Source organism: Hyperolius riggenbachi, chromosome 7 (assembly GCF_040937935.1).
Source record: "Hyperolius riggenbachi isolate aHypRig1 chromosome 7, aHypRig1.pri, whole genome shotgun sequence".
NCBI classification, from domain to species: domain Eukaryota; kingdom Metazoa; phylum Chordata; class Amphibia; order Anura; family Hyperoliidae; genus Hyperolius; species Hyperolius riggenbachi.
This window is the reverse complement of record NC_090652.1, coordinates 51641738-51656233: the sequence shown is the minus strand read 5'-3', so window position 1 is coordinate 51656233 and position 14496 is coordinate 51641738. Positions and strand designations below refer to the sequence as shown.

At 46.9% G+C, this 14496-nt stretch overlaps 1 protein-coding gene across 1 annotated transcript in view; it reads left to right on the top strand.

Moving 5' to 3' along the window:
- LOC137524317 (uncharacterized) overlaps positions 1-14496 on the top strand; it is a 277077-nt gene that overhangs the window by 89106 nt on the left and 173475 nt on the right. The window contains exon 2 of the mRNA XM_068244041.1: positions 1478-1859. Coding sequence (XP_068100142.1) covers positions 1541-1859 — 319 coding nt within the window. The 5' untranslated portion in view covers positions 1478-1540. The remainder of the gene's footprint in view (positions 1-1477; positions 1860-14496) is intronic.

The window sequence follows — 14496 nt, the reverse complement described above, 5'->3', positions numbered from 1 at the left end:
TGCAAATTATTACTTTTCACCCTTGGTAAGTCAAGCAAGCCTATATGCCTGATTCACAAAGCAGTGCAAACTGTTTAGTACGGGTGTGCTAAACAGTTAGCACGTGAAGTGCCGTTCGCGGACTTTTGCGCGCGCAAAAGTCCGCGAATCGCAGCAAATTGCGCGCGCAAAAGACCACGATCGCGCGAATCGTGGCACTTCACGTGCTAAACAGTTTGCACCATTTTGTGAATCAGGCCCTATAGCTTTAAATTTTACACAGTCATATCAAACCCACATGTGACAGCCTATTTCAGACTTTTGGTCCTCATCTGTACATAGCAGGGATTGATATGGCTGTATGAGATAGGGCTTGGACCAGTACAACAGAGTAACCAAGCAGCTCAGGGTGACCAAAACTACTAAGAATGTATATAGGAGGATAAAAGAGACCAAAAAGCCCTCCTACTAAAAATAGCAAAGCTTTATGCAAATTATTCCTTTTCACCCTTGGTAAGTCAAGCAAGCCTATGGGCCTGATTCACAAAGCAGTGCAAACTGTTTAGCACGTGAAGTGCCGTTCGCAGACTTTTGCGCACGCAAAGTGCAGCGATTTCCGCGATCGTGGTCTTTTGCGCACGCAATTTGCCGCGAATTGCAGCACTTTGCGCGCGCAAAAGTCCACGAACGGCACTTCATGTGTTAACTGTTTAGCACACCCGTGCTAAACAGTTTGCACCACTTTGTGAATCAGGCCCTATAGCTTGAAATTTACACAGTCATATCAAACCCACATGTGACAGCCTATTTCAGACTTTTAGTCCTCATCAGTACATAGCAGGAATTGATAAGGCTGTATGAGATAGGGCTTGGACCAGTACAACAGAGTAACCAAGCAGCTCAGGGTGACCCAAACTACTAAGAATGTATATAGGAGGATAAAAGAGACCAAAAAGCCCTCCTACTAAAAAAAGCAAAGCTTGGTGTAATGTTCCTTCTTAAAACAGAAGCAAATCTGCAATAATTTAGCTATAAGTGAACATTTGTGGTTACCCACAATGCACTGCTACTGAATATGCAAATTATCCCTCTTTGCTCTTGGTTTGATATGCCACAACTTCTTCTTCTTGCTTGGACCAGCCCCTTCTTCTTGCTTGGACCGGCCCTGGGGGCAGGGCGCTACTTCTTCTTCTTGTTTGAAGGTTGAGGCACTTACTCTATTATATATATAGATACCAGTAATTTAGTGTTTAAATTCATTTATTTATTTATCTATGTGTACAGAAGGGGATGAAGAAATAAATGTGAGCATTTTGGTACAGGGAATAAATATTCCACATTCTTTATGATAAAGACTGTCTGTATGGGTGGGGTGGTTACCACTCCTCTTCCTACAAAGTAAATAACATTTTCTCGGAAATTATGCTTGCTAGTTTGGTTATTATTAGAATCTTTGTAAAACAGTTTTACTTTCGTTTTCCCATTCTTTCCTCTGCAGTTAGTTGTGCGCAGGCAGCAGAGGCAGAAGCAGCATTGTGAGGTCCTCTCTGGAGTTACAACAATGGAGTGTGAGAAAATGAGGCAATCTGTTCAGAATTTCAGCTTCAATGATTGTACTCATGGAAGCCAGGGCTATAACCGGCTCCTCCTGCAGTTGTTTGGTTTAACTGGTCATGGCAAATCCTCCTTCATCAACTCCTGTAAGTATGTTGTGGATAATGCAGACTACAGAATCTATGCAAAGGTGGCTCCAGCACAAGACAGGCCAGAGACAATGATGAGGAGCTCTTATGAGCTTACAAGGAGTATCACACTGGTGGACAACCGAGGATGTGTGATGATGAACAAGGATGAAACTGGAGTGATATACGCTCAGCTCGGTAAGAAGAAATATTTCTGTTATCTTACAGCCTGTGTGCTAAGTTCAGTTTATGAGATTCCAGGTTGTCATATTGTAGAGGGAAAATATATATCACTAGCCGACCCGCAGCGTAGCATACGCCGCATAAGGGGGTAGAGGGCAGGAAGGGGGTATTGGGCACAGCGGCGGGGAGGGGAGTCGGACCCCCCCTCAACTGGGTCCCTCATGTGTGCTCCCCCTCCAGCTTAAGCTCAGCAGGAACCCACCCCCCCTCACCTGGGTCCCCCATGTGTGCTCGTCCTCCAGCTTAAGCTCAGCAGGAACCCCCCCCCTCCCTCCCTCACCTGGGTCCCCCATGTGTGCTCGTCCTCCAGCTTAAGCTCAGCAGGAACCCCCCCCCCCCCTCCCTCACCTGGGTCCCCCATGTGCGCTCCCCCTCCTGCTTAATCACAGTAGCAGCCGCCACTATTAGTAATAGGCAGCGGGCGAGGATGCCTCACCTCTTCCGTTTTCCAGCGTGTGTTCCACTGTTGTCACTTCTTGCAATGCCACCCACTGTATTGGTGTAATTTGCCTTCTTAAAACAGAAAGAAATCTGCAATAATTCAGCTATAAGTGAACATTTGTGGTTACCTACAATGCACTGCTACTAAATATGCCAATTATTCTTTTTCACCCTTAGTAACCCAAGCAAGCATCCAGATCCACTGGTGTATAGCACACCTTTAGCTTTAAATTTTACACAGTCATATCAAACCCACATGTGACAGCCTGCTTCAGACTTTTGGTCCTCATCTGTACAGGGCAAGGATTGATATGGCTGTATGATATAGGGCTTGGACCAGTACAACAGAGTAACCAAGCAGCTCAGGGTGACCCAAACCACTCGGAATGTATATAGGAGGATAAAAGGGTCCAAAAGACCTTCTACTAAAAAAATCAAAGCTTGGTGTAATTTGGCTTCTTAAAATAGAAGCAAATCTGCAATAATTCAGCTATAAGTGAACATTTGTGGTTACCCACAATGCACTGCTACTAAATATGCAAATTATTCCTTTTCACCCTTGGTAAGTCAAGCAAGCCTATGGGCCTGATTCACAAAGCGGTGCAAACTGTTTAGCATGAGTGTGCTAAACAGTTAGCACGTGAAGTGCCGTTCGCAGACTTTTGCACGCGCAAAGTGCCGCGATTTGCGCGATAGCGGTCTTTTGCACGCGCAATTTGCCGTGAATCGCAGCACTTTGCGCGCACAAAACTCCGCAATCATGCGACTCGCGGCAAATTGCGCACACAAAAGACCGCTATCGCGCAAATCGCGGCACTTTGCGCATACAAAAGTCTGCGAGCGGCACTTCACGTGCTAATTGTTTAGCACACTCATGCTAAACAGTTTGCACTGCTTTGTGAATCAGGCCCTACAGTTTTTCATTTTATACAGTCATATCAAACCCACATGAGACAGTCTATTTCAGAAATTCAGTCCTCATCAGTTCTTGGCAAGGATTGATACGGCTGTATGAGATAGGGCTTGGACCAGTACAACAGAGTAACCAAGCAGCTCAGGGTGACCCAAACTACTAAGAATGTGTATAGGAGGATAAAAGAGACCAAAAAGCCCTCCTACTAAAAAAAGCAAAGCTTGGTGTAATTTGCCTTCTTAAAACAGAAGCAAATCTGCAATAATTCAGCTATAAGTGAACATTTGTGGTTACCCACAATGCACCGCTACTAAATATGCAAATTATCCCTCTTTGCCCTTGGTTTGATATGACACTACTTCTTCTTCTTGCTTGGACCAGCCCCTTCTTCTTGCTTGGACCGGCCCTGGGGGCAGGGCGCTACTTCTTCTTCTTGTTTGAAGGTTGAGGCACTTAGTCTATTATATATATAGATTGCTTGGTGTGAAGTCCTAAACCCTGATGAAACTTTGTTAAATGAAAATTGGGTTAGTGCATTGAGTTTCAAAATTGGTCGTCACACCCACACCTTTCTTCCCCTCTAGACTAGTGGTGCTCGTACCGATTCGATAATCAGGGCTTTCTGTAATTATGAGTTGTAAATGTCAGTTACGATACGAAATCTGAAACGGACATCCATAATCGAGAGGAATTACGGGTACCAATTACCAGAGCACTCAAACTTGCACTCGTAATTTTGATTACGACCCGTAATTCCAAGTGCTTCGAATAACTAAGAGAATGCACTTTTGTCCCTAGCATGTCCCTAGCAACCAATAGGAATGAGCCACTCCTCCCTATATAAGGCAGCCATTTTACGAATTGCTCCTTGCAGCGTTTAATAGTGTTGCGAGAGGTTGTGTTAAGGCCCATACACACGTCGGATCCGCCAGGCGGATCGCTCAAAACCAGTCTTATCAGCTGAAGGACGGACTGTACACACGCCCAATTTAACGAGCGGACGACTGAACGACGGGACGTCCAAACGACCCGTTGTTTAAAAAAATCTGACGTGTGTATGGGCCTTGACTGTGCAAGTGTGATTCTATTGTTCAATTTGAGAATTTCTGTTGTATTTTCTATTCTTTTCTATTGTATTCTAATTGCTTTGCTGTCAGCTAGCTTGTTGTGATTTAGACAGATTAGCTTTGATTGATTTAGACAGTTAGTGCATTGTGTGACTAACAGTTCATAGTCAGTGTTAAGGTACCCATACACTTATAGATTTGCAGCAGATTCGACCATCAGATAGATTCCTGTCAGATGTCTGTCATGTCGAATCTGACAGCAATTTATCTGATGTGTGCCAAACACTAGGAACAGATTTCCATTGAAAATCGATTGAAATGCAGTGTTGCACTATTCAATCCAATGCAACGCTATGGGCCATTGATCGGCTGCCAGCAGCTGATTGATCTAGATTTTCTGTCCAGACCGATTAAGTAAATTGATTGAAATTGGTCAGAAATCGATCGGTCGGTCGATCATGCTTCCTGCTGCATTGATTTCTAGCCAATTTGATCAGAGTGATCAAATCAGCCATGTATCGATAGCAGAAATCGACCAGTGTATGGGAAGTTTAAAGGGGACCTTCAGCCTAAACACACATACTGTCATTAGGTTATGTTAATTAATAGATAGGTAATATAATATCTTACCCACCTTGTTTTAAAAGAACAGGCAAATGTTTGTGCTTTCATGGGAGCAGCCATATTTTTGGTTGAAAGGAGGTGACAGGAAGCATGAGACACATTTCCAACTGTCCTGTGTCCTGATTACCCCTCCCAGCTGCACACGCTAGGCTTCAAATCTCAAATTCAAAATTAAAAAAAAAAAAAAAATTGTGCCAAAACAGTAGAAGGAGAATTCCCATCATGCTTTGCACAGCATCAGGGGAAAAATGCCCGGGCAGTTTTCTTCTGTGCAGCTAAAAATGAGGCTTAGATAAGAAAAACAGTTCTGATGCTGTGAAACTGTTAAAGAAACACCAGGCCTTTTTAGTGCAGCTGAGTAGATTTTTAGTCTGGACGTTCACTATAAGACATGGATTGCAGTCATTTATTTTAGCTGCAAGGTAGGGCATGTATTAGGGATTAGAGAAGTGATTTTGTTTGTGACAGAGTATTTTATTCTGTGTGTGCTACTGCTACCATTTTAGATAGGTAGTAGTTAGTAGTGTTGATCGAACACCCAGATATTCGGGGTCGGCTCAGCCGAAAATGGTTCAGAGGTTCGGGATATTCGGCTGAACACCGAGCCTAATGGAAGTCAATGGGGACCCGAGCTTGCCTGCCTTGCAGGCCTGAAAAAACTTGCAAAATGATGGAAACTTCTGCAAAATGGGTTGGAAATAGTGGGGGAGCACTTATAGATCTTAGGCTCAGAATAAAAGGAGGGATTCATGTTTGCAGAGCAGTGAGTCAATTATACTTGACTGCCAATAAAACAAATAAAACTCCCAAAAAAAGGCATACATGTATGGGGAAAAACTGCACGCTTAAGGCCAATGCAGTTTACCGCCATGCATTGATACATTTTATACAAATGCGATCCTGAAAAGCTGTCCGAGTACCAATGGGACCGGCAACGCTAACCCAGCACACAGGATGGAAGAGGAGGTACAGGAGAACAAGGCTACGCTTTGTGACACAACCCAGGCCTTGCATGAGGACAAAATGCATGCTTAAAGCAATGCATTTTGTCGCCATGCATTGATAAATATAATAGACTAGCCGACCCGCGGCGTAGCATAAACCGCATAAGGGGGTAGAGAGCAGGAAGGGGGTATTGAGCACAGCGGCGAGGAGGGGGGTCGGAACCCCCCTCACCTGGGTCCCCCATGTGCGCTCCCCCTCCAGCTTAAGCTCAGCAGGACCCCCCTCACCTGGGTCCCCCATGTGTGCTCCCTCTGCAGCTTAAGCTCAGCAAGACCCCCCCCCCCTCCCTCACCTGGGTCCCCCATGTGCGTTCCCCCTGCAGCTTAAGCTCAGCAAGACCCCCCCCTCCCTCACCTGGGTCCCCCATGTGCGCTCCCCCTCCAGCTTAAGCTCAGCAGGACCCCCCTCTCTCACCTGGGTCCCCCATGTGCGCTCCCCCTCCTGTTTAAGCTCAGCAGCAGCCGCCACTATTAGTAAGAGGCAGCGGGTGAGGATGACTCACCTCTTCCACGTTCCAGCGTGCGTTCCACTGTCGTCACTTCCTGCAATGCTACCCACTGTATTGGAGTAATTTGCCTTCTTAAAACAGAAGGAAATCTGCAATAATTCAGCTATAAGTGAACATTTGTGGTTACCCACAATGCACTGCTACTAAATATGCAAATTATCCCTTTTCACCCTTGGTAAGCCAAGCAAGCATCCAGAACCGCTGGTGTATAGCAAGCATACAGCTTTACATTTTAAACAGTCATATCAACCCCACATGTAAACAGCCTGTTTCAGACTTTTGGTCCTCATCAGTACTTGGCAGGGATTGATATGGTTGAAAAAAATCTATTTTTTTTTTTTTAGCTTTCTTGGCTCCTGTTGCATGCAACAGGAGTCCCTGAGTAAGCAAGGCTATTAGCCCCATGCATGGAAAAAGTGTGAGTGCCCTAAAGCACCCCCACAAAACGTGCATGAGTAGCCCCAGGCCCCACAAAAAAGCAGGGCCCTTTCCGTTGTTCCCCGAAGGGAAATTATCCCCTTTGCCATCGGCGCAGGGGGTGCTTGGCATCCTCCAACACCCGAGGGGTTGGAGGACCCTGGTGGAGTCCTCCGACACCCGAAGGATTGGAGGACTACAACGTGCCCTGTGGTTACCCACAGGGTCTGGCCATGTGGCTTCCCACATGGTCGGTGGCTCCCCCGAGAGGGAGCCGGGTGGGAACCGAAGTCCCCCGGGGACAAGTCCCCAGTGCCAGCAAGCTGGCCCCGACCTTGCGGCCGGAGTGATAAAAATTCCGCACTCTCCCTAGCCAAAAGGCCGGGGAGCTGCGTTAGTCAGCAATGCATATGGGCAGCACAGACTAAAGCACCTTACTCCGCCTAGGATCTGCCACATCCTAGGTTTTTCAGGTACACCTGGAGCGCCACTTCCAGGGGCAGTACGCCTAAGCAAAGCCCTCAGCCCTTCAGCTTCGATCATGGTAGATCCATTCAATCAGCCCCTGAGAATTATAAATCAGGACAGACACCTTTACTAGAGGACCAGAGGTCCCCATCCCCCCTGCTCAACTCATTCAAGGTTCCTTCCCCCGGGAGACCAGGCCGGGGTTCCCAGTAACATGCCTCCCAAAAACCTCAAGAACAGATACTACACTTAATCTTAGCCGCATGCAAATGATCAATCAAATTCATCCCAGATTCACTCATTGATGTGGCTGTATGAGATAGGGCTTGGACCAGTACAACAGAGTAACCAAGCAGCTGAGGGTGACCCAAACCACTCGGAATGTATAGGGGGATAAAAGGGACCAAAAAGACCTCCTACTAAAAAAACAAAGCTTGGTGTAATTTGCCTTCTTAAAACAGAAGGAAATCTGCAATAATTCAGCTATAAGCGAACATTTGTGGTTACCCACAATGCACTGCTACTAAATATGCAAATTATCCCTTTTCACCCTTGGTAAGTCAAGCAAGCATCTAGAACCGCTGGTGTATCAGTGTTGTCCGGATCATGAACGATTCGGGTCTTTGATCCCAATCCTTTTTGTGAGTCGAATCATCCGGATCATCACAGTGAACGATTCAGATCACAGTGGAAGAAACAGGAAGCGCAGTGAAGAGTTAGGGCTCTTTCACATCAGACAACGCGGAAACCGGCGCCTCCCGGTTGCGTTGGAGGAAAAACTGCGCCCGGGTGCGTCGGAACCGCAACATACCGAAACGCAGCTTCGGGTGTGAAAGGTAAAATGAAAGTCGATGGACTATCATCTTACCTTGGTTAACGCAAGTTTTAGCGTTGCGTTAAAACGCAGAAAATCTGCGCATATGTGAAAGAGCCCTTAGGGATGGAGTGAGAGAGGCAACTCCTCCCAGCTGAGCTCACTGAGGGATCAGGTTACAGGCACCACAGGCAGCAGCTCTTGGTTACAAAGTTAACTCCTTGTCTCACACGCCAAATATCACTGCTGGCAATGTGTACTACTACTCACACACCAAATATCACTGCTGGCAATGTGTACTACTACTCACACACCAAATATCAGTGAGAACACTGCCATTTGCAACAATGTGTAGCGGTTTTTACTAAACCGCTAGCGGTTTGCCATGAGTGGGAATCGCGCAATTCCCGCTCAGGTGTGAATGGGCCCTAAAAGCTGTTACTGAACAGCTTCTGTAACAAAAACGCCTGGCAAACCGTTCTGATGTAGCGTTTTCCAGAGCGGTTTGCGTTTTTCCTATACTTTACTTTGAGGCAGAAATGCTTCTGCAAACCGCAAACGTGCTGCAGGACCCACGTTTGCGGTTTGCTAAAAACTTCAAACTGCTGGTGTGCACCATCCCATTGAAATACATTAGCCAAGCGGTTTCACTGGCGGATGTGGTCGGCGGATCGCTCCTAAAAATAAATAAAGCTCTGATTTACAGAATACCCAGTATGCTCAGGGAGAATCACATGGGCAGGCCATAAAATGTTGACTTAAAGGACTTCCGAGGCCAAAATGACGAAAATGACACTTTACCTTTTTATCTGCAGAATCCACGGAGGACGCCCTCCACGTCCTCCGCTCCGTACCACCGTCAATCTAGACCTTTTAGTTCCCCCAGGGCGTGTCCCGACCCCACTGAACGGGTCCCATCCATTCCACCCCTAAGATGGCCGCCGCCTTGATCTGTGGCTGTGCAGTACGCTTTGCCGCAAGTGCGACTGCGCAGCCTTTAGCCCGCCTCCAGCCGCGCCTGACGTACACTTCAGGAGGATGCCGGGAACCACTACGCGGCTGGAGGCTGGCTAAAGGCTACGCAGTCGCACTCGTGCCAAAGCGTACTGTGCAGCCGCGGATCAAGGCGGCGGCCATCTTAGGGGTGGAATGGATGCGGCCCGTTCGGTGGGGTCGGGACAAGCCCTGGGGGAACTAAAAGGTCTAGATTGACGGCGGTACGGAGCGGAGGACGCGGAGGGCGTCCTCCGTGGATTCTGCAGATAAAAAGGTAAAGTATCATTTTCGTTATTTTGGCCTCAGAAGTCCTTTAACTCTAGGTGGGGAAAGGTTATCTTATCATTCTGCACAAGTCTACATATCATGTCTTTAACCACTTGAGGACCACAGTCTTTCTACCCCTTAAGGACCAGAGCCTTTTTCTCCATTCAGACCACTGCAGCTTTCACGGTTTATTGCTCGGTCATACAACCTACCACCTAAATGAATTTTACCTCATTTTCTTGTCACTAATAAAGCTTTCTTTTGGTGCCATTTGATTGCTGCTGCGAGTTTTACTTTTTATTATATTCATCAAAAAAGACATGAATTTTGTCAAAAAAATGACTTTTTTAACTTTCTGTGCTGACATTTTTCAAATAAAGTAAAATTTCCTATACATTTGAGCACGAAAGTTATTCTGCTACATGTCTTTGATAAAAAAAAAAACATTCAGTGTATATTTATTGGATTGGGTAAAAGTTATAGCGTTTACAAACTATGGTGCCAAAAGTGAATTTTCCCATTTTCAAGCATCTCTGACTTTTCTGCCCACCTGTCATGTTTCATGAGGGGCTAAAATTCCAGGATAGTATAAATACCCCCCAAATGACCCCATTTTGGAAAGAAGACATCCCAAAGTATTCACTGAGAGGCATGGTGAGTTCATAGAAGATTTTATTTTTTGTCACAAGTTAGCGGAAAATGACACTTTGTGACAAAACAAAAAAAAAAACAAAAAAAGTTTCCATTTCTTCTAACTTGTGACAAAAAAAAATGAAATCTGCCACGGACTCACTATGCTCCTCTCTGAATACCTTGAAGGGTCTACTTTCCAAAATGGGGTCATTTGTGGGGTGTGTTTACTGTCCTGGCATTTTGGGGGGTGCTAAATTGTAAGCACCCCTGTAAAGCCTAAAGGTGCTCATTGGACTTTGGGCCCCTTAGCGCAAAGTTAGGCTGCAAAAAAGTGCCACACATGTGGTATTGCCGTACTCAGGAGAAGTAGTATAATGTGTTTTGGGGTGTATTTTTACACATACCCATGCTGGGTGGGAGAAATATCTCCGTAAATGACAATTTTTTTTTTTTTTTTTTACACACAATTGTCCTTTTACAGAGATATTATTCCCACTCAGCATGGGGATGTGTAAAAATACACCCCAAACCACATTGTACTACTTCTCCTGAGTACGGCGATACCACATGTGTGGCACTTTTTAGCACCCTAACTGCGCTAAGGGGCCCAAAGTCCAATGAGTACCTTTAGGATTTCACAGGTCATTTTGAGACATTTGATTTCCAGACTACTCCTCACGGTTTAGGGCCCCTAAAATGCCAGGGCAGTATAGGAACCCCACTAATGACCCCATTTTAGAAAGAAGACACCCCAAGGTATCCTGTTAGGAGTATGGTGAGTTCATAGAAGATTTTATTTTTTGTCACAAGTTAGCGGAAATTGATTTCAATAGTTTTTTTTTCACAAAGTGTCATTTTCCGCTAACTTGTGACAAAAAATAAAATCTTCTATGAACTCGCCATACTCCTAACGGAATACCTTGGGGTGTCTTCTTTCTAGAATGGGGTCATTTGTGGGGTTCCTATACTGCCCTGGCATTTTAGGGGCCCTAAACCGTGAGGAGTAGTCTTGAAACCAAATGTCGCAAAATGACCTGTGAAATCCTAAAGGTACTCATTGGACTTTGGGCCCCTTAGCGCACTTAGGGTGTAAAAAAGTGCCACACATGTGGTACCGCCGTACTCAGGAGAAGTAGTATAATGTGTTTTGTGGTGTATTTTTACACATACCCATGCTGGGTGGTAGAAATATCTCTGTACATGACAATTGTTTGATTTTTTTTACACAAATTGTCCATTTACAGAGAGATTTCTTCCACCCAGCATGGGTATGTGTAAAAATACACCCCAAAACACATTATACTACTTCTCCTGAGTACGGCGATACCACATGTGTGACACTTTGTTTGCAGCCTAGGTGCGCTAAGGGGCCCAACGTCCTATTCACAGGTCATTTTGAGGCATTTGTTCTCTAGACTACTCCTCACGGTTTAGGGCCCCTAAAATGCCAGGGCAGTATAGGAACCCTACAAGTGACCCCATTTTAGAAATAAGACACCCCAAGGTATTCCGTTAGGTGTATGGCGAGTTCATAGAAGATTTTATTTTTTGTCACAAGTTAGTGAAAAATGACACTTTGTGAAAAAAAAACAATAAAAATCAATTTCCGCTAACTTTTGACAAACAATAAAATCTTCTATGAACTCGTCATACACCTAACAGAATACCTTGGGGTGTCTTTTTTCTAAAATGGGGTCACTTGTGGGGTTCTTATACCGCCCTGGCATTTTACGGGCCCAAAACCGTGAGTAGTCTGGAAACCAAATGACTCAAAATGACTGTTCAGGGGTATAAGCATCTGCAAATTTTGATGACTGGTGGTCTATGAGGGGGCGAATTTTGTGGAACCGGTCATAAGCAGGGTGGCCTTTTAGATGACAGGTTGTATTGGGCCTGATCTGATGGATAGGAGTGCTAGGGGGGTGACAGGAGGTGATTGATGGGTGTCTCAGGGGGTGATTAGAGGGGAAAATAGATGCACTCAATGCACTGGGGAGGTGATCGGAAGGGGGTCTGAGGGGGATCTGAGGGTTTGGCCGAGTGATCAGGAGCCCACACGGGGCAAATTAGGGCCTGATCTGATGGGTAGGTGTGCTAGGGGGTGACAGGTGGTGACAGGAGGTGATTGATGGGTGTCTCAAGGTGTGATTAGTGGGGGAAATAGATGCAAGTAATGCACTGGCGAGGTGATCAGGGCTGGGGTCTGAGGGTGTGGGCGGGTGATTGGGTGCCCTAGGGGCAGATAGGGGTCTAATCTGATGGGTAGCAGTGACAGGGGGTGATTGATGGGTAATTAGTGGGTGTTTAGAGGAGAGAACAGATGCAATGCACTTGGGAGGTGATCTTACTGCGGGTCTGCAGGCGATCGGATGGTGTGGGTGGGTGATCAGATTGCCCGCAAGGGGCAGGTTAGGGACTGATTGATGGGTGGCAGTGACAGGGGGTGATTGATGGGTGGCAGTGACAGGGGCTGATTGATAGGTGGCAGTGACAGGGGGTGATAGGGGGTGATTGATGGGTGATAGGTGATTGGCAGGTGATTGACAGGTGATCAGTGGGTTATTACAGGGAAGAACAGAAGTAATTAATGCACTGGCGAATTGATAAGGGGGGGGGGGTCAGAGGGCAATCTGAGCGTGTGGGCGGGTGATTGGGTGCCCGCAAGGGGCAGATTATGGTCTGATCTGATAGGTAACAGTGACAGGTGGTGATAGGGGGTGATTGATGGGTAATTAGTGGGTGTTTAGAGAAGATAACAGATGTAAACAATACATTTGGGAGGTAATCTGACGGCGGGTTTGCGGGCGATCTAATGGTGTGGGTGGGTGATCAGATTGCCCGCAAGGGGCAGGTTAGGGGCTGATTGATGGGTGGCAGTGACAGGGGGTGACAGGGGGTGATTGATGGGTGATAGGTGATTGGCAGGTGATTGACAGGTGATCAGTGGGTTATTACAGGGAAGAACAGATGTAATTAATGCACTGGTGAATTGATAAGGGGGGGTCAGAGGGCAATCTGAGCGTGTGGGCGGGTGATTGGGTGCCCGCAAGGGGCAGATTAGGGTCTGATCTGATAGGTAAAAGTGACAGGTGGTGATAGGGGGTGATTGATGGGTGATTAATGGGTAATTAGTGGGTGTTTAGGGTAGAGAACAGATGTAAACACTGCACTTGGGAGGTGATCTGATGTCGGATCTGCGGGCGATCTATTGGTGTGGGTGGGTGATCAGATTGCCCGCAAGGGGCAGGTTAGGGGCTGATTGTTGGGTGGCAGTGACAGAGGGTGACAGGGGGTGATTGATGGGTGATAGGTGATTGGCAGGTGATTGACAGGTGATCAGTGGGTTATTACAGGGGAGAACAGATGTAATTAATGCACTGGTGAATTGATAAGGGGGGGTCAGAGGGCAATCTGAGCGTGTGGGCGGGTGATTGGGTGCCCGCAAGGGGCAGATTAGGGTCTGATCTGATAGGTAACAGTGACAGGTGGTGATAGGGGGTGATTGATGGGTGATTGATGGGTAATTAGTGGGTGTTTAGAGAAGATAACAGATGTAAACAATACATTTGGGAGGTAATCTGACGGCGGGTTTGCGGGCGATCTAATGGTGTGGGTGGGTGATCAGATTACCCGCAAGGGGCAGGTTAGGGGCTGATTGATGGGTGGCAGTGACAGGGGGTGACAGGGGGTGATTGATGGGTGATAGGTGATTGGCAGGTGATTGACAGGTGATCAGTGGGTTATTACAGGGAAGAACAGATGTAATTAATGCACTGGTGAATTGATAAGGGGGGGTCAGAGGGCAATCTGAGCGTGTGGGCGGGTGATTGGGTGCCCGCAAGGGGCAGATTAGGGTCTGATCTGATAGATAAAAGTGACAGGTGGTGATAGGGGGTGATTGATGGGTGATTGATGGGTAATTAGTGGGTGTTTAGAGGAGAGAATAGATGTAAACACTGCGCTTGGGAGGTGATCTGATGTCGGATCTGTGGGCGATCTATTGGTGTGGATGGGTGATCAGATTGTCCGCAAGGGGCAGGTTAGGGGCTCATTGATGGGTGGCAGTGACAGGAGGTGATTGATGGGTGATTGATGGGTGATTGACAGGTGATCAGGGGGGATAGATGCATACAGTACACAGGGGAGGGGGTCTGGGGAGAATCTGAGGGGTGGGGGGGTGATCAGGAGGGGGCAGGGGGCAGGGGGGGGATAAAAAAAAATAGCGTTGACAGATAGTGACAGGGAGTGATTGATGGGTTATTAGGGGGGTGATTGGGTGCAAACAGTGGTCTGGGGGCTGGGCAGGGGGGGTCTGAGGGGTGCTGTGGGCGATCAGGGGGCGGGGGGGGCAGATCAGTGTGTTTGGGTGCAGACTAGGGTGGCTGCAGCCTGCCCTGGTGGTCCCTCGGACACTGGGACCACCAGGGCAGGAGGGGCAG